Source organism: Oreochromis niloticus, linkage group LG15 (assembly GCF_001858045.2).
Source record: "Oreochromis niloticus isolate F11D_XX linkage group LG15, O_niloticus_UMD_NMBU, whole genome shotgun sequence".
Classification (NCBI taxonomy): Eukaryota; Metazoa; Chordata; class Actinopteri; order Cichliformes; family Cichlidae; genus Oreochromis; species Oreochromis niloticus.
The window spans coordinates 39,004,544-39,022,224 of record NC_031980.2 but is presented as its reverse complement, the minus strand read 5'-3'; the positions used below and the strand labels follow the sequence as shown (position 1 = coordinate 39,022,224).

The window sequence follows — 17,681 nt, the reverse complement described above, 5'->3', positions numbered from 1 at the left end:
TATGACAGTGTAAACAGCACAAATCCAATATTTTCAAATCCAACCTAGGTCACTTTCGTATGTGGTACTGAATCCGATACACATCTGATGTTTTAGAAAGCGACTGCTCTTTGAATGGTCATGTTGCATTAAATCCGTCTTTTACGTCACTGACACAAGACAGACGGCAATTATCAGCGCCGGAGAAGCGCCGGAGAAGACATGAACGCTTCCTGGCCATCCAGTGTAGATGTTAGTGAAACTGTTGGGAAGACAGCATTGGAGAAATGTGAACATTTTATTTGTACTGTATAATCTGCAGATTCTGACAGAAATCTGCAACTATCCTTTGAAGCACCGCTCCTCTCTACAACAGCAATAAGGATAATTAGTAGGCCATATGTAAATAACAAAATAACTTTATAACTTAAAGCACAATTGGGAAACGTAAAGTCCGAAACAAGTCTTTATATTAAGGCCATCAGTCAAACAATACTGTTTGGTCGTATGACTCTGGATACTGTAGCTCCTGTGAAAACTAAGGTCTCAAATCAGAAGTACCTGACTCCGTGGTATAATTCTCAAACACGTAGCCTAAAGCAGATAACTCGTAAGCTGGAGAGGAAATGGCGTGTCACAAATTTAGAGGATCATCATTTAGCCTGGAGAAATTGACTATGTGCACGTTAGCATATGCTACCTCCGGTGCGGAAACTCCTGTGGGGAGCTTTATTTCCGGTGTCCTATTCGCGCCTTGTTTACGGTCCAAAAGAAGTTAACCAAATGAATGAATTAAGCGGCGATTTACATTTCTCTAGATGTCTTGGTCATTTACCCAATATAACTGTAAATGATGTTCATCGACTTGTCGATATTTTTTCCCCCGCGCCTCAGAACAAAAGAGAAAAGGGATTCAAATTTTATATTTGTCAGTATCTGTATAATTTTGAAGGTAAGTCACAACAGATCCTTCGGAAATACTAATATGTAGAGACCCTTAACAGCAATGATTCATTTATTTATTTTTATATAGGGCTTTTTACGGTTTGTTGACATGCTGTGCTCGCTAATATCCACATAATGGGGGAAACATCTGGCTTTCACTATTGTTCACCCGTAGTTTGCATGCTGAACATTTGCCTGTTTAAATCATAAGAACTGTCACTATACAGAGATGTGCTTCCGAGTGTGGACGATGTGTCTTCTCATTTTGTAATGCAGTTCTGCTTGCATTGAGTGATGTAAACAACAATTATTTGATTTTTTTTATGAGAATGTCTGCTTCAAGGGTCTATATATGTTTCTATTACAGTTTCTATGCTTATACTTACCAACTAACACGTTATTCTATTACTAACTTTACTGATATTGTTTTTTTTCTACAGTGTCTGACAAAGATCAGGGCTCAGGAGAGGTGGTGGTCAGGGCAGAGTGCTTCAGGTCTATGAGGAAAACAGAGAAATCTCACAAACTCAGCGTATGATCATGAAAAAGAGACAGTGTGAAATTGTGTTTAGTGTATATAGTGCATAATGTATCATAGGGTCATGTCAGGCTGTCATATCAGGGAGGTGTTCAGAAAAAAATGCATCGGGCAAACATGGATAATACTTTCTAAGGATATTAAGTGATGACATTAAGTACATTGAAATATTGTACTTTGTAGGTGGTCCTAAAAGATTCGCTGCCTGTGCAACTGCTGCACTTCTCCTGCACGTGCAAGGCTGGAAAAGCTCTGTGCAACCATTGTGTTGCTCTTCTGTTTCAATCTGCACACTATTCGCAGTTGAAAGTCCAAGTCGTTCCCCCGATATTGAGCTGCACTGAAGGTGAACAACAGTGGCATAAGCCCAGAGTTATGGTGAGTGCAATCATCGCAATATTTTTAATGTAACTTTATATTTTATAATTAATTTTCTCCATATTGTAATAGGGGATAAAGCCTGGCCCTGTTGAGAAGATGGCTGTGCTCTCAGCCAAACCCAAAACAAGAAAGACCACAGAGGGAGTGCGGTAAGTGCTTGCTATTGATGAGGTTTCAGATATCATCACAACATTCGTTAGGGCAATAATATTTAATACAGAATGGGGGGAAACTAATTATTGTTAAAAAGCAGATTCTAGTGGTAATATAGTGAGTTTTAGGGCCTAGCAACTAATAAAAATGACTTGTTTCAGTATTTATAAATTTAAAGTTTTGATCTGCCATGGCAACTGTAATGAATAAGAAAATTGACTTCTTGTCCCCCAGTGGCACTATGACATCATGATATTCTATCTGAAATCTAAGCTGAAAACTGAAAATCTGTTTAAAATTATTATGCTTTTTTGTTACATATCATTCAGGAAGTGTTTTTCGAATTTCACACCTCTAATCATTAGTCATAATGTTCATTTGTAAAATATGTGTGTGTGTGTGTGTGTGTGTGTGTGTATATGTGTGTGTGTGTGTGTGTGTGTGTGTATATATATATATACACACATACATACATACATACATACATACATACATTGCTATTATTGTACCTGTAATTGTAGTAGATTTCCCTTAAATTTAAAATGTTTGTGTGTGTGTGTGTTTTCTGTAACATCCAGGAGCAAACTGTACAAAGGCCTTTACGGGGACCTTCCTGACCTGTCGGTTCTGCGGGTATCTGAAGTGTACCAAACTTTCTCTGATGCTGACCGGCCGATGATTTGTACCATGGGAATAAGTGACCATATCCCACTTGTGGAGTCACGTTTTGGCAAGGTGCAACAAGGAAGTCCACTTTCTTATCAGCAACCATCCAAAGAGAAAGCGCAGACTATTCATAATGCTCCACCTCCACCATCATTGCCATTGCAGGACTACAGACTGAAACCATCAGAATGCATGTTTGTCTGTTCCAGGAAGCAACAGCTGCACATGAAAAGTCTGGAGGTGACGCTGGAAATGTCCCAGAGCATAGAATGTGCTACGCGAGAGCAGAGTGAGTGTGCCGATTGGTATAATGTACGGAGACCACGAGTGACTGCATCTCGTTTTAGAGAGATCTGTCATGTGAGCAAACCCTCTGAAGAGCTGCTGGCTGAACGCATCTTAAAAGGTACTCACCAGACAGGCCCTATGAAGAGGGGTTTAGAGTTAGAGGCAGATGCGATCTGGGAATACTGTCAGATAAAACGAGTGAACCACTACAAATGTGGATTTGTGGTGCACCCAGATGCACCGTGGATTGGTGCATCACCCGATGGTATCATCTTCGACCCCTTGGAGCAACCTCCGTTTGGCCTAGTAGAAATGAAATGTCCAAACATTAAAAGTTATGTAGATGCACCTTACCTCAAGGTCAGCAGAGGGACATTGCAGCTTAAACCAACACATGCCTATTATTGGCAAGTTCAGGGCCAGCTGCTAACTACAGGTATGAGTTGGTGTGATTTTGTAGTCTCCACTCAAGAAGATGTCTTCATACAAAGAATACAGAGGGATGAGGGTTTGATGGAGACAATGAAGCCTAAGATAGATATGTTCTATTTCCACGTGTACATGGACAAATACCTTGCAGTGTCATAAATGGGCAGCTTGTCATTCCTGACTTTAATGTCATAAACTTACATGGTGGGCAAAGGCCATTGTATTATTTGCTTGTTTTTTTTGTTTTGATCATAATAGAAAGCTGTTAATAAAAGTAGGTTTGGTGAAGAGTTCACACAGACGAGTTTTGTGTTAGTATTAATATCAGCAGTGTTTGTGTTCAAAACATGGGGGTTTTTTTTGTAGAAAAGAATCTGATATCCTTACTGTTGTAAAACTCAAAGTATGTTAAATAAAGTTGATAATTTGAAATCTATGTGTTTTTTATTTTCAGAATTTCAGAATTCCAGAGAAACAGTATTTAGTAGCTTTAGAAAATCTATTGCAGTCAATAAGAAGCACACAGAACAGTGCAATAGACAATGCGGTTAAAGTAAGGCAGTTTTATTTGCAGAGTAACAGTAAAACATCAAGTGATTTATTATTTAACTTTATCCAGGAAAGAGGGTGTGTTAGCTGTTGATCAATTTTACTTAAGTAACAAAATTTGCTACTTAAATTCTTGGAGAGTAACTAAATACATGAATTTAAAATAATAACAATATTCTAAAGCTATTCAAAGGATTCAGAATACAGTATTCTGACTAGACAAAGTAATGGAATGTGCTACAAAATACATTTAAAGGCAAGAATTAAGTATTCAGTAACTAAATACAATTGTAAAGTATTCTCCCAAAACTGGCTACTTCTCCCACTAAATACACTACACTACACACATTTCAAACTTTTAATCAACCACCCATTTTTTGACCAGTGGTCCATATTGATAATTTGTGAGGAGACATGCAACAGTAAACATTTGGTTTATACTCCCAGAAATGGAGAGAGGGATGACAGTGTCAAAAAGTTTGTTTTCTTTAACCCTCCTGATGAGCCTCTCCACGTGGACCCTCAGACGTGCAATGGACTGGGTTCTAAGGACATCCAACTCTGACATTTGAGCTTGCTTGGACAAAAAGGCTGGGCGATGGACTTTCCCAGGCACTAGCTCATCTACCAGAAACCCTTTGTCCACCATTATATCCATCTCAGGTGTCAGGAGGGAGGTGATGCCAGAGTGACGGAAAATCTCCTTGTCACTGATGGAGCCTTCAAAAAGTGCTGAGACAAATGTCAATGCTCCATGGGGGGACATGCCAATAAGCGCTTTGAAAGTGGAGTGCGACTTGTAAGTTGAAAATACCTCACTCTGGAGCAGAAGGGAGGAGGGTGTTTGGCATCTCATTTCAGTACAGTCCAGAATGACCTGGGTATTTTTATAAGTCCCACTAAAATCCGCGGGGCAGTTTGCTCTCACTCTGCCAGGTGCCATCCAGATGGAGACAGATCCAAGCAAAGTGTACAAAAAGTTGGACCATGACACAAGTATTCTACTCACTGTAGCTCTGTGGATGTTAAACTTGTGACAAAGCTCCCTTTGCGTACAGCCGGTTGCCAGATAATTCAGGAATAAGAAGAGCTCATCAATTGGCAACAATTTCTGGAAGAGAAAAAAAATTGCTGCAGTCACAAAAATGTGCAACACACACAGATCAAGCAGGTAGTAATTGTGTAGAACTTACAGTTGGTCTGTTTACAGGGCTCTCGGTGGATGTGCTGGTGGAAAGGCTCTTCTGACCACTGGTGACCCTCACCATCCTGCTTGTTGTCTCTTGGATTAGATTCCAAAAGGCCATCAAATGCTCATATGACGGAAATCTGCATTTAAATGGTGGATGTTAATATAGTTTTTTATCTGCAGCTATTGCTAAATTTCAGATGACATTACAACTTTCTATTGGTCAATTTAATACATATCAGAGGTAAGTTACATTAATATTTTTAAAATGAAGAGGATAGAAACGAAAACCAACTCCAGGCTTGTGTTAAAATGCACATTTGTGTGGTAATATTATTAAGGTCATGGGTCACTAGTTGAAAACTTCAGGATTTCTTACCTTGTATAGTACCGAATGTCCTCAGGTGATGTGGCAAATCGCTGCAGTCCAAATCCCTGCGTCAAATGATACGACTCAAGCTGCCGTCTAAGCTCCTCAATCTCCCGTGACATAGTTTCATATTTAATGCGGTCTACCACAATCAAAGGACTTGCTGCATAGTCGTGGTCTTCAATCAGGGGAATGGAGGCTGGAGCAGACTCAGTACAACCAGTAATGGGCATATCAGACACGTCGTTTTCATCCTCTGTGTTGTAATCTACGGTTGCCATAGCCACGGTATCAACAGGTCGAGGTCGGCGCTCCCAAATTCCAGGTCGCTCCGTCTTTTCTGAAAAATTATTCCAGTGGAATAAGGAGGGAACAGTTTTCGGCTGAAGACAACGCTTACCAGAGGAAGACACGAAGATCTCTCCTGTCTCAAAATGCCGACTACACACTCTAGACCTGGTTGTAACTGTGAAGCCGTCCCTTCTGATTTTTATCAGCCATTGTGCTCGCAATTCAGAATCTTTGGGAAAAGAGTGGAAACTTAACATCTTGTTAAATCTCCCCCCAGCAGTACACAGCGGGACACAGCAATGGTGACCGGTCCCACCTTCTGCTCTTTGTAATTTAAAGCGATCTTTCTGTTTCTGTTTGTTAGACATCATTTTGAAGTCCACCTCCGCAGTAGCGGACGGGAAAATAAAGCTACCGGAAATGTACAACCCCACATCCGGTCTCAAACCAGGAAGTTAGCATTTTCTCGTGCACATAGTCAATAGTTTGCTGCTTTATAAGAAAGCCCTCCGGAAAGCCAGAACATCTTACTATTCATCACTGATTGAAGAAAATAAGAACAATCCCAGGTTTCTCTTCAGCACTGTAGCCAGGCTGACAAAAAGTCAGAGCTCTACTGAGCCAACCATCCCTTTAACGTTAACTAGTAATGACTTCATGAACTTCTTCACAAATAAAATTCTTATCATTAGAGAAAAAATTACCAATAATCATCCCACAGATGTAATATCATCTACAGCTACTCTTAGTACCATTGATGTTAAGTTAGACTCTTTTTCTCCAATTGATCTTTCTGAGTTAACTTCAATAATTACTTCCTCCAAACCATCAACGTGTCTTTTAGACCCCATTCCTACAAAACTGCTCAAAGAAGTCCTGCCATTAATTAATGCTTCGATCTTAAATATGATCAACCTATCTCTAATAATCGGCTATGTACCACAGGCCTTCAAGCTGGCTGTAGTTAAACCTTTACTTAAAAAGCATCTCTAGACCCAGCTGTCTTAGCTAATTATAGGCCAATCTCCAACCTTCCTTTCATATCAAACATCCTTGAAAGAGTAGTTGTCAAACAGCTAACAGATCATCTGCAGAGGAATGGCTTATTTGAAGAGTTTCAGTCAGGTTTCAGAGCTCATCACAGCACAGAAACAGCTTTAGTGAAGGTTACAAGTGATCTTCTTATGGCCTCTGACAGTGGACTCATCTCTGTGCTTGTCCTGCTAGACCTCAGTGCTGCGTTCGATACTGTTGACCATAATATCCTATTAGAGCGATTAGAACATGCTGTAGGTATTAAAGGTACTGTGCTGCAGTGGTTTGTATCATATCTATCTAATAGACTCCAATTTGTACATGTAAATGGAGAGTCCTCTTCACACACTAAGGTCAATTATGGAGTTCCACAGGGTTCAGTGCTAGGACCAATTCTGTTTACATTATACATGCTTCCCTTAGGCAGCATCATTAGAAGACATAGCATAAATTTTCACTGCTATGCAGATGACACGCAGCTCTATCTATCCATGAAGCCAGGTAACACACACCAATTAGTTAAACTGCAGGAATGTCTTAAAGACATAAAGACCTGGATGGCCGCTAACTTTCTGCTTCTTAATTCAGATCAAACTGAGGTTATTGTACTCGGCCCTGAAAATCTTAGAAATATGGTATCTAACCAGATTCTTACTCTGGATGGCATTACCTTGGCCTCCAGTAATACTGTGAGGAACCTTGGAGTCATTTTTGACCAGGACATGTCCTTCAACGCACATATTAAACAAATATGTAAGACTGCTTTCTTCCATTTGCGCAACATCTCTAAAATTAGAAATATCCTGTCTCAGAGTGATGCTGAAAAACTAGTTCATGCATTCATTACTTCCAGGCTGGACTACTGTAATTCTTTATTATCAGGATGTCCTAAAAACTCGCTGAAAAGTCTTCAGCTAATCCAAAATGCTGCAGCAAGAGTCCTGACAGGGACTAGAAAGAGAGAACAGATTTCTCCTGTTTTGGCTTCCCTTCATTGGCTTCCTGTTAAATCCAGAATTGAATTCAAAATCCTGCTCCTCACATACAAGGTCTTAAATAATCAGGCCCCATCTTATCTTAATGACCTTGTAGTACCATATCACCCTATTAGAGCACTTTGCTCTCACACTGCAGGCCTACTTGCTGTTCCTAGAGTATTTAAAAGTAGAATGGAAGGCAGAGCCTTCAGTTTTCAGGCCCCTCTTCTGTGGAACCAGCTTCCAGTTTGGAAGCTGGTTCCACAGACAGACACTATCTCTACTTTCAAGATTAGGCTTCAAACTTTCCCTTTTGCTAAAGCATATAGTTAGGGCTGGACCAGGTGACCCTGAATCCTCCCTTAGTTATGCTGCAATAGACGTAGGCTGCTGGGGGATTCCCATGATGCATTGAGTTTTTCCTTTCCAGTCACCTTTCTCACTATGTGTTAATAGACCTCTCTGCATCGAATCATATCTGTTATTAATCTCTGTCTCTCTTCCACAGCATGTCTTTATCCTGTCTTCCTTCTCTCACCCCAACCGGTCGGAGCAGATGGCCGCCCCTCCCTGAGCCTGGTTCTGTCGGAGGTTTCTTCCTGTTAAAAGGGAGTTTTTCCTTCCCACTGTCGCCAAAGTGCTTGCTCATAGGGGGTCATATGATTGTTGGGTTTTTCTCTGTATGTATTATTGTGCGATCTACTGTACATTATAAAGCGCCTTGAGGCGACTTCTGTTGTGATTTGGCGCTATATAAATAAAATTGAATTGAATTGAATTGAATTGTGGGTCAGTGAACCCTCTGACCTCTTTCACCATGGCAATCCACTCATGATGGATCTGATTGGCTGCTGCAGGTCATGTGGTTATCCAGAGGTGAGCAGAGGGAAGCAGGTTCCCCCGATGAGGTTTCTCAGCAAGTAAAGAAGTGATGAACAAGTTCCAAGAGCTGAACTTTTCCTCCTTCAGCACATTCAGCTCTCTGAAAGTGAATGGAAATATGAACTGCATGTCCTGGTTGGCTTTGTCTTCAGCCCATTCAAGGGTGTATTTATGTGTTAGGACTGTTTTCCCAGTGCCAGCCACTCCCTTTGTCAGCACTGTTCTGATTGGTTAGTTTCTTCCAGGTTAGTCTTTAAAGATGTCTTCTTGCCTGATTGTTGTTTCTGGTCTGTCTGGTTTCCTGGATGCTGTTTCAATCTGTCTGACCTCATGTTCATCATTGACCTCTGTAGTCTTTCCCTGTGTGATGTAGAGCTCTGTGTAGATCTAATTAAAAAAGTGTGGATTTGATCCCACAGTAGTCTTCTCAAACTCACTCTGGAATATCTTCTTCAACTTTGAATTGAGCTTCTGATTGAGAAAAGAAACAATAGATATTAAGTCAAGTCAAGAAAGTATTTAAAGTGATTTTGCATGGCTCAGTTAATTTGTACTCAAATGTTTATCTAAGATACTTCGACTGAGAACATTGTCGGGCGGTAGAAGGAATACTTTGAGGACCCCTTAATCCCACTGCCACCTCTTCCATGGACGAAGCCAAGAGTGAGGATGAGGGGGACAACTCATCTATCTCGGGGGTGGGGGGGAGGGTGGTCACTGGGGTTGATGAGGTCCCCCCTGAGTTCCTGAAGGCTCTGGATGTTGTAGGGCTGTCTTTGTTGAAAAGCCTCTACAATGTTGTGTGGAGATCACGGGCAGTATCTCTGGATTGGCAGACTGGAGTGGTGGTTCCCATCTTTAAGAAATATGAAAATCTTATAAACAGCTCTCTGTGAATGGTACTCATGGCCATTGATCAGTGGGCTTTGATCAGTGGGTTTTGGTCAGTGGTTGTTGATCAATGGTCATGAGAATTTGCATAATTAAGATTAAGGAACTGACCTCCCAGCCCATTGTTTCTTCAGTGGGCTGGTTTCAGTCATTATGCAAATGTACTGTTTATAAGATTGGAGAAACCTGCAGTCAGGTGAGACTGAAGAAGTCACTTGGATGAGTGACAAAACGTTTCTCCCACAAAACGCTACGTCCAGATGAACACAATCAACTTTTGGAGATTTACTTACCTGGATGATTGAGCATGCATCAAGACAATCTAACATGTAGCTCGAGTTCTCAAGATAGTTAATACATTAAATTTGACATAGTTACACTGACTGACCTTCTTTTGTCTTTGTTAAAATTGATGTTGCCACCTCCATGACATGTTCAGTAGTATAGATATGCACCATCAAATCTACATTTTCCGGTCTATTTGCTTTTTCCAGATAACACTTTTTGATGGTAGTGAAATCACCTACAGGTACATTCTGTAGGTACCAGTGGAAAAGTTTCAGCTCCTCTTCTCCAAAATCGCTCAGCATGTCCAGCAGCTCCTCTGGTACAGACTTCTCCATCTTTGGTCTATGAAAACATGATGGTTTTATTTTTTGGGTAGTTAATGTGTAGTTAAACTTGCTTAGACTGACAGAAAGGGCATTTTCTTTTAATCAGGCCCACTTCACATCTAGGGTTTTTTTGTTTTTTAAATTGTCTGGTGCCGCAAAGTTGATTTGTTTGTTTTCCTGGTGGATGAGAAGGTTCACACCCGACGTTCTGAAATGGGGAATGGGTCCTGACTGTCATTGGTGCATGTGCATCAAACGACAGTTCAGAGAACCTCTCTCTCTTGTAGTCATTGTGTTGGTTGGTGGAGATTGTCCCCTCTGGGGATTCTGTCATCATACTGGAGTACTATGGGCTATGCTGTAGTAACGTGAGACCCAATAAGAATCTTGGCAGCATTTAACATGGTGGCGCGCCACTGATTACACACATTTTCCACACCAGTTTTAAAGTTACACAAAATGAGTTATTGTAGCTCAGGTATTTTCCTGGAATGAGGATTGCGGATTGTTCATTCACAGTTTATTGCTCATTTTCTTTGTTTTTCAGGGGTTTAAGTTGAAAACTAACAGCTATGCACTACATGTATCATGTTAAAAAACGAAAACAATCTGTTACCTGTTGGAGACAAATGATGGAGTAGTGTTCAGAGAGGCTCATTGAGTCCTGAGGCTGCTGAGAGGGTCACCTGAATGCGCTGATGGAGTGACTGTATGAAAGACTGTGTCCTCTTTTATACCCAGTCACACCAGGCTTGGTTGGTGTCACTTTAGTAAAACCTGAATTTTGACTTCTTTGGAACAAACTGATTGTTCTGTATGTTTCCATTTAAAGAAAGAAAACCAAACAAAGTGCGGTACACAGACTTTTGCACAAATCTTGAGCCACGTGTCATTTCTTTATCATTTGCTTCTAAATAAACACGCCTTCTTGATTTATTTGGGTTTTCTTTCTTTCTCTCTCTCTCTCTTTTTTCTGTTTGTTTGTTCTGTTTAAGCCATGTAAGCAATCGTTCTCCAGACTTTAAGAAGGTCTTTCTCTGGAAATAGTCAGCTTTTGTTTGTTTTATTTTCTTTCTCATTTTCAGTTCAGTCCTTTTTTTCAGAGGAATATTTTGGTTTGGTAAGCCTCTTAACTCTGACCTGTGAATCATACAAATTAAACCGATTTTAAATTGTATCTTTAGTTATTTTTTTTCCAGCTGACAGTCATAAAAACATATCATTTGTGCTCATTTCTTTAGCTGAATCTTTAAAAAAAGCTAAAGATATCACAGATTAAAATAAATAGTACATGAATATAGCAATAGTATTTTTGTCAATGAGGAATCAGCCTTAATCTTGATATATGTCAGCACTGTGTGGAGCGTGTCCCCACATACCTGAAGAAATTGAACATCAGGAGGGCAAAAGAACATGTCTCAGGCCTAATAAACCATCAACAGCGGATCAACAGTGTGTGAAAGTCATTGCCTTAACCTTTACATACTGTTCATATTCTATGCCTTCACAAAACTCATAAAAAAAAGTCTATAAATCTGTTCAAAATATGTTGTAAAAAGTATAAATAGACTGGGGTCCTCTACCAGAGGCCTGGGAGCTTGAGGGTCCTGCGAAGTATCTTAGCTGTTCCTAGGACTGCACTCTTCTGGACAGAGCTCTCTGATGTTGTTCCTGGATCTGCTGGAGCCACTCACCGAGCTTGGGAGTCACTGCAGCTAGTGCTCTGATTACCACTGGGACCAATCTTACCTTCATCCTCCACATCGTCTCCAGCTCTTCTCTGAGCCCTTGGTACTTCTCCAGTTTCTCGTGTTCCTTCTTCCTGATGTTGCTGTCATTCAGTATCACTACATCTATCAGTACCGTATCAGTGTCTTCTGTAGTGCTGCATTCACATCATCCACGTGAAATTCCAAGGGTAGTTCATGTAGTCTTGGTAACCCGCTGTGGAGGATCCAGGTTTTATGCCCTGTTTTAACAGAGCTTTGATGGAAACGTTCAGAATGATTTAATTATATTTTACTGAAAGTGAAAAGAGCAAGAACATTCTGGAGACACCCAGTGTTTAGTATACAATCATGAAACACTGTCCTTGCTTCTGTATCATAACAAATAAAAAATAAATAAATACTCATAACTGTCATCATTGCAGAAGTTGGAAAAATGAAAATCCTGTTTTTAAATGAAATATGTATATTTTTTAATATATATATTGGGTCGTAGTGCAGATAGTTGATACTGACTTAATTTTAAGAGAAGGTGAGGAAACATTTCTGTATTGTTGTTCTTCTCTGTATGACTGTCTGTATTTCTGTATCTCTGTGACATGTAGTATGCTGCCAAACTTTTCACTTATTTAAAATGTTTTTGATTTGAACTCATTTATTACTATCAGTGTTAACCATGAGACCAAACTGTCCAACAGAAAGCTGACAGACTGGACAAGATTACACCATGATTCTGTCAGGATTAATGTTCTACAGCCAGAAAGTCAGCTTTAGCTCTCCCCTTTGTCCTGTCGTGAGAAACGCAGGTGTATTGTAAGGTGTGTGACAGGTATGTTGTTGATGTAACAGTGTTTCATATTTTCCTAGGAAGTTTTTAACACCAAACTAGAACAACTAGTAGCCACACAGAGCATACTTTCTTTTGGCAGCAGACTTGTAATAATTATCAGGACTATTTAAAAATAAACAAAAACCCCCAAATATTCCTCTTATCTAGTGATGGCCTACTTGAAGCTGACGCTCTTGCGTGTGCCAAAAAAACACCAACATCCTGCTTCAGAAACACTGTGTTGAGGAACGTAACTGCTTCAGTACCTGTTTCAATGGTTTATAAGGACCCAAAGCACCCAAAAGGCAGAGGAAGATGTTAACCATCGCACAAAATGTTGGACTTCTGGACATGCTAAAGGAAGGTAGAAGTTACCGTATTTTTCGGACCATATGGCACACTGGATTATAAGGCGCATTGAGTGGAGTCTATGATGATGCTGCTCCTTGGATTACCATGACCTTGATGACTGAGAACTTTCACAGACACTGAGGAAAAAAAACACACTGAGACTGACATATCATTAAGTAACTGACAAGACACCAGGAGGCTCTTTCTAGTCTGCTCTGGGAACTACTTTATCTGATCTGAATCTTTGTGTTGAAGAAACCACTGTTGGTAAACTGACATCATGCATTTCATCTTCTCACCAGCAGAGGGCCACAAATCATCATCAATGAAGAGTTCAAGGATATGTTAGTGAAATCGGAGCTGTATGTATTGAATTGATCAATATGGAAGTTCATGATTCTTTGATTGGATCAGTTTTTAAAAGCAGCTGTTTTTATAGAATGACAGAAACACGAGAGATGCTGAATGTCTTTAATATTTGATACACTGAGTACTATTGGATGTCCACTTAATCAGCCGAGGAGCACCCACACACTGTTGTCAGGATTTAGACGTAAACCTGCTCTCTTTGTGAAGATCTGTTCTTGCTGAGAGCTTCCTTCCTGTCCTGCTTCCAAACTGGAAAAATGACATTAAGAAATAGAAATCAAACATCTGTAAAGTACAACAAATGACAGAAGAGGCTAAAAAGGTTCAGGAGCTTCTTTCTTGTATTGTGAATTTCTTTTTGAAAAATATATGTTACAGTCACTGTCGGCTTTGGCTGCCATGTTTTTGATAATTTCATTGGTCTGGTATGCAGTATGACATAACCCTGTATATTAATTCTCACTCCTGCCCAGCAGATGGAGCACTATGACAGTACAGACTAATCTCTGACTGTAACTCTTTACGATGTGAAGGAACTCAGATTAACTTGATGGCATCTCTGTCAACTGTAACAGCAACAAGCTTCACTTTAAAGTATGAAGGTCATTTTACTTTGTGGCCACACAGCTGACTTTGATCTCAGCAGCAGGACCGCTTCATTACACTTCAGTATTATTTATAAATCACCAAATCACACCTAACACCTTGACGTGTGGCCACTGACACACCCGTCTCTGTCAGTATGTTTAACTACACATTTTATCAAGGAGACATTTTCATATGAAGTGCGATTTCAACCGTACGTCTCAGATTTTCTACGTGATAGAGAAATGCTACTGCAGTTGATGAAAGAAAAACCTAAGACAGCTCTAGGCTGTCTCGCAATTATATATCAAAACTTTTTGTTAATCCAAAGCAAATTTTTTACTTTCCTACCTACTGGAAAAAACCCCCCTGAAAGGTAGATCATGAAAAAACCCACAAACTCTTCTGTCATTTTATTGTTTTTCTATTACTTTGACTCGTACCCTACAGGTTTTTGTCCCTTTGTCAGTATTTTAAAGCCAGTGGGAGTTTCTTTTTACCTGGAAATGGCCAAAAGAAGCAGATCAAATTAAGAAGTTAACATTCAGGTTTTAGAGACTGAGGTGGAGTCTGCTGTGCTCGACAGGAAGTCCTGACACTCAGTGTGTCAGTGTTTGCAGGTGAGGTGATCCAGCTCAGGTGAAGTCTTCAGCTCCACTCTGTGAACTCCTGGATTTGCGAGGAGAACCAGGACTCAGCGTCACTGCTGTAAGTCTCTCTGATCCATGATTCAGCTTACATTTGTCTTGGAAAGTGTTTGTGTTCAGCAGGCAGCAAACATTTTCTCCTGGTTACTGCTCACCGAGATCTCAGACTGCTCACTCTTTATCAGAACCACTGCAGCTCTCAGACATCAAACAGCTTCAGTTTTCCTTTAAAAACAAACGCCAGATTCTCCAAAGTTGTAGAAAGCTCCACCATTTACCTGCAGCCTGTGTGCGGTAATGTGGCATCATGTGATCACGTGGATGAAATATACAGGGATGTCATCACCTTAAGCTGGGCAGAATTTTAAACCTTACAACCTGAAAATGTTAGCGGACATAGTTTTGCATTTTGCCTCTAAAAGATGATCGTTTTCTTCTGAATGTGGCTGAAATGTTACCAGTGTGTAAACGTCATTGTTCAGGCTGTTACAAATACTTGATGAGAGGCCATGACTTTCATGTTTCATGTTCCCCTCTGAAAACAGACGTCTCATTGGTTCATGACTAAATTCTCTTCTGTTTGATTAAAGTGAAAGTTTTACATCTACATCATACCTCACTTTTCAGCTCAACAATAGGCTGTTTACATTTGTTTGGTTGTAATCAGGCAGCTACACAACATGCACTCCAGGCACAGGAGCTGTTCAGCAGCTGTTCTGTGGTGCTCTGCTTAGCCATGTGTGCTGTGACTCAATTCAGGAGCTGCATCTTTCGGAGGACCTGGCCTTCGCGCTCTATGTGGGCCAGGTCCTTCGAAGACCAAGAAGGTCGGAAGTGCGAGGCTGTGAAATTGGACGGTTTAGCCTTCAGATTTGCATCACCAGCTGTCTCAGTGAAGTTTAATAAACTAAGATGTCTCCTCCTCTCTCGCTAATATATAACAGGACACTGGTGTAAATTCTCTACCATCTCAAATTTCTGTTTAATCAGTTTTCTGTTTGGTTTTCACACAGCTGAATAAACGTCAGAGGCAGAGCCAGACATTTTATACACCCGGGGCTTAGCCCTAAAGGGTAGTATGCATGTGGGATTGGGGGGGATGCATATGTGATATATAAAAATATATATCACATATGCCGGACACCTTAAACTAGTTTTTTAATTAAGCAGCAAGGCAGAACAAAATCAGGGCTGTATCAAGACACGAGGACTAAACCCCAATTCAACCAGACCCAGAACTGATCCGGAATTAAAACAGGACTACAACAGTTTAAAATCAGGACTACTTAGGACTTAATCAAGACAGAACTGGAATCAAAACTAGATGATAGTAGCACTAAAATTCATCATAGACCTGCACTACACTTATTTTTTAATTCTACCACAGTACACTATTTAGATTCAGAAATGTTTATATAATTATTTAGCCTTGTTGTGCAAACAAGCCTGCATAACTTAATAAATATAGAATTTGAAAAGTAACAAATGGTATCTAAAAAGATACACTAGGTACTAGATACATGTTCTGATGAGTTTTGGCAAACAACCATTTGACTAACAGGTCTGTCTCACCTGCTCTTGTTCCCTCTCTGTTCCTCTCTCTCCTTCTTTGTGCTGACAATCAAGCCAAACACCAACATCATCAAATATACAGTTGAAACCAGATATTTACATACTCTTCAGATAAAAACACAAACACTTTTTTAATTGTAACATCAAATCAGACTAAATTGTTATTTTTTTAGACTGATAAATATAAAAAACGTATTTGTTAAATTTAAGAGTAAAGAGAGAAATTGTATGTATTTCTTAATTGCAAATGGCACCAAATTGTATTCAAAATTGAGCCACACTTATGGAGCTCCACAATTCTTTTCTTGGGGTTTTGGTTGATATCTCTTGATTTTCCCATGTCAAAGAAACAACCTCTGTGTTTTGGGGGTGCCTTATATGCATCCACAGGTGTGCCACCAATTTACTCACATGGACTCTACTAATCTATCAAAAGTTTCTTAAGCTCAGAGGTTTCTTATTAATTAACACTAAACTTAGTGTATATGTACTCCTAAATTTGATGAAAGTGATAAAAAATAGACAGCTCTCTCTCTCTTTATTCTGACATTTAACTATTTCCAAAGATATTTCAATATTTATTTATCTAAAACAACACAAGTTTACTCTAAATTCATGTTTAACAATAAAAAAAAAACAAAAAAAAATGTTTAGGTTTTTTTCCCTAAAGTGTATGTAAATATCTGGTTTCAACTGTGAATATACTGCTGTGTATTGAAATTCCTCTTGTTTTGCATAGAAATATACTGAACAACATACAAAGCATAATATATAAAATAACATCTACCTGAGTTTTTTCTTTGAAAGAAGCTCCTTATGTCCATTGTTGTGTTCATCAGTACATAACTGAAACCGATTTCGTGCTTTATTTAGCCGTGGAGGGTAACAACTGAAAATATGAAATAAACACACTAAGCTAAGACTCTCTAAAAAACAGCATTGTTGTTCGGCTTTTCATTTCACCATTTGTTGATTCACTCGAAGAGCAAGTAACGTAATATGGGTCAAGTGATCAGTTTGATATCAATCTTTTGTGATACACCGTCATATTTACATTATTTGTACAGTACGAATGATTTGCTTTGGTACCTGGTCAAACTTAAGCTCTGCTCTGTCTGCCTGTCTGCGCTTCTCCTACAGCAAACTCGCAGGAAGCAGCTTCTCCCCCCTCGCTCACATGCGTAAGTGCTGTGCTCCGTTGCCTGGTGCCTGAGCTCGGATCATACCAAAATTAGGGGGAATTTACGACTGTGCGCCATGTGCTTCGAATATTGTGTGTAGTTTTTGTTTTATACAGTACAGAGCAGAAAGAGTAATATTTCAAACTCCGCCACTCTGCGTTCCTCCGCCACTGCTTCGTTTGAGTTTTGAACGAAATGTATTCTGGGATATTGCTTTTCATCATTTCGAGCTGATTGGAGACC

At 39.8% G+C, this 17,681-nt stretch overlaps 3 protein-coding genes across 4 annotated transcripts in view; 2 read left to right on the top strand and 1 right to left on the bottom strand.

Annotated features, from left to right (window-relative positions):
• The first annotated feature begins 650 nt into the window (after positions 1-650).
• Positions 651-3,727, top strand: LOC102080040 (uncharacterized). The gene is made up of 5 exons (XM_019354655.2): positions 651-931; positions 1,365-1,456; positions 1,646-1,840; positions 1,913-1,992; positions 2,575-3,727. The coding sequence occupies exons 1-5, from the start codon at positions 673-675 to the stop codon at positions 3,536-3,538; spliced, it is 1,590 nt and encodes a 529-aa protein (XP_019210200.2). The 5' UTR covers positions 651-672; the 3' UTR covers positions 3,539-3,727.
• A 183-nt stretch (positions 3,728-3,910) lies between these two features.
• Positions 3,911-5,224, bottom strand: LOC112842519 (uncharacterized). The gene is made up of 2 exons (XM_025899228.1): positions 5,122-5,224; positions 3,911-5,039 (listed from the first exon to the last, which is right to left on the bottom strand). The coding sequence occupies exons 1-2, from the start codon at positions 5,194-5,196 to the stop codon at positions 4,287-4,289; spliced, it is 828 nt and encodes a 275-aa protein (XP_025755013.1). The 5' UTR covers positions 5,197-5,224; the 3' UTR covers positions 3,911-4,286.
• Positions 5,225-14,602: 9,378 nt separating this feature from the next.
• The window catches only part of LOC102079947 (NLR family CARD domain-containing protein 3-like), a 51,667-nt gene continuing 48,588 nt past the window's right edge, over positions 14,603-17,681 (top strand). For both annotated transcript variants that reach the window (XR_002059780.1, XM_005463762.3), the window contains exon 1: positions 14,603-14,746. The gene's annotated coding sequence lies outside the window, so the exon portion shown is untranslated. The remainder of the gene's footprint in view (positions 14,747-17,681) is intronic.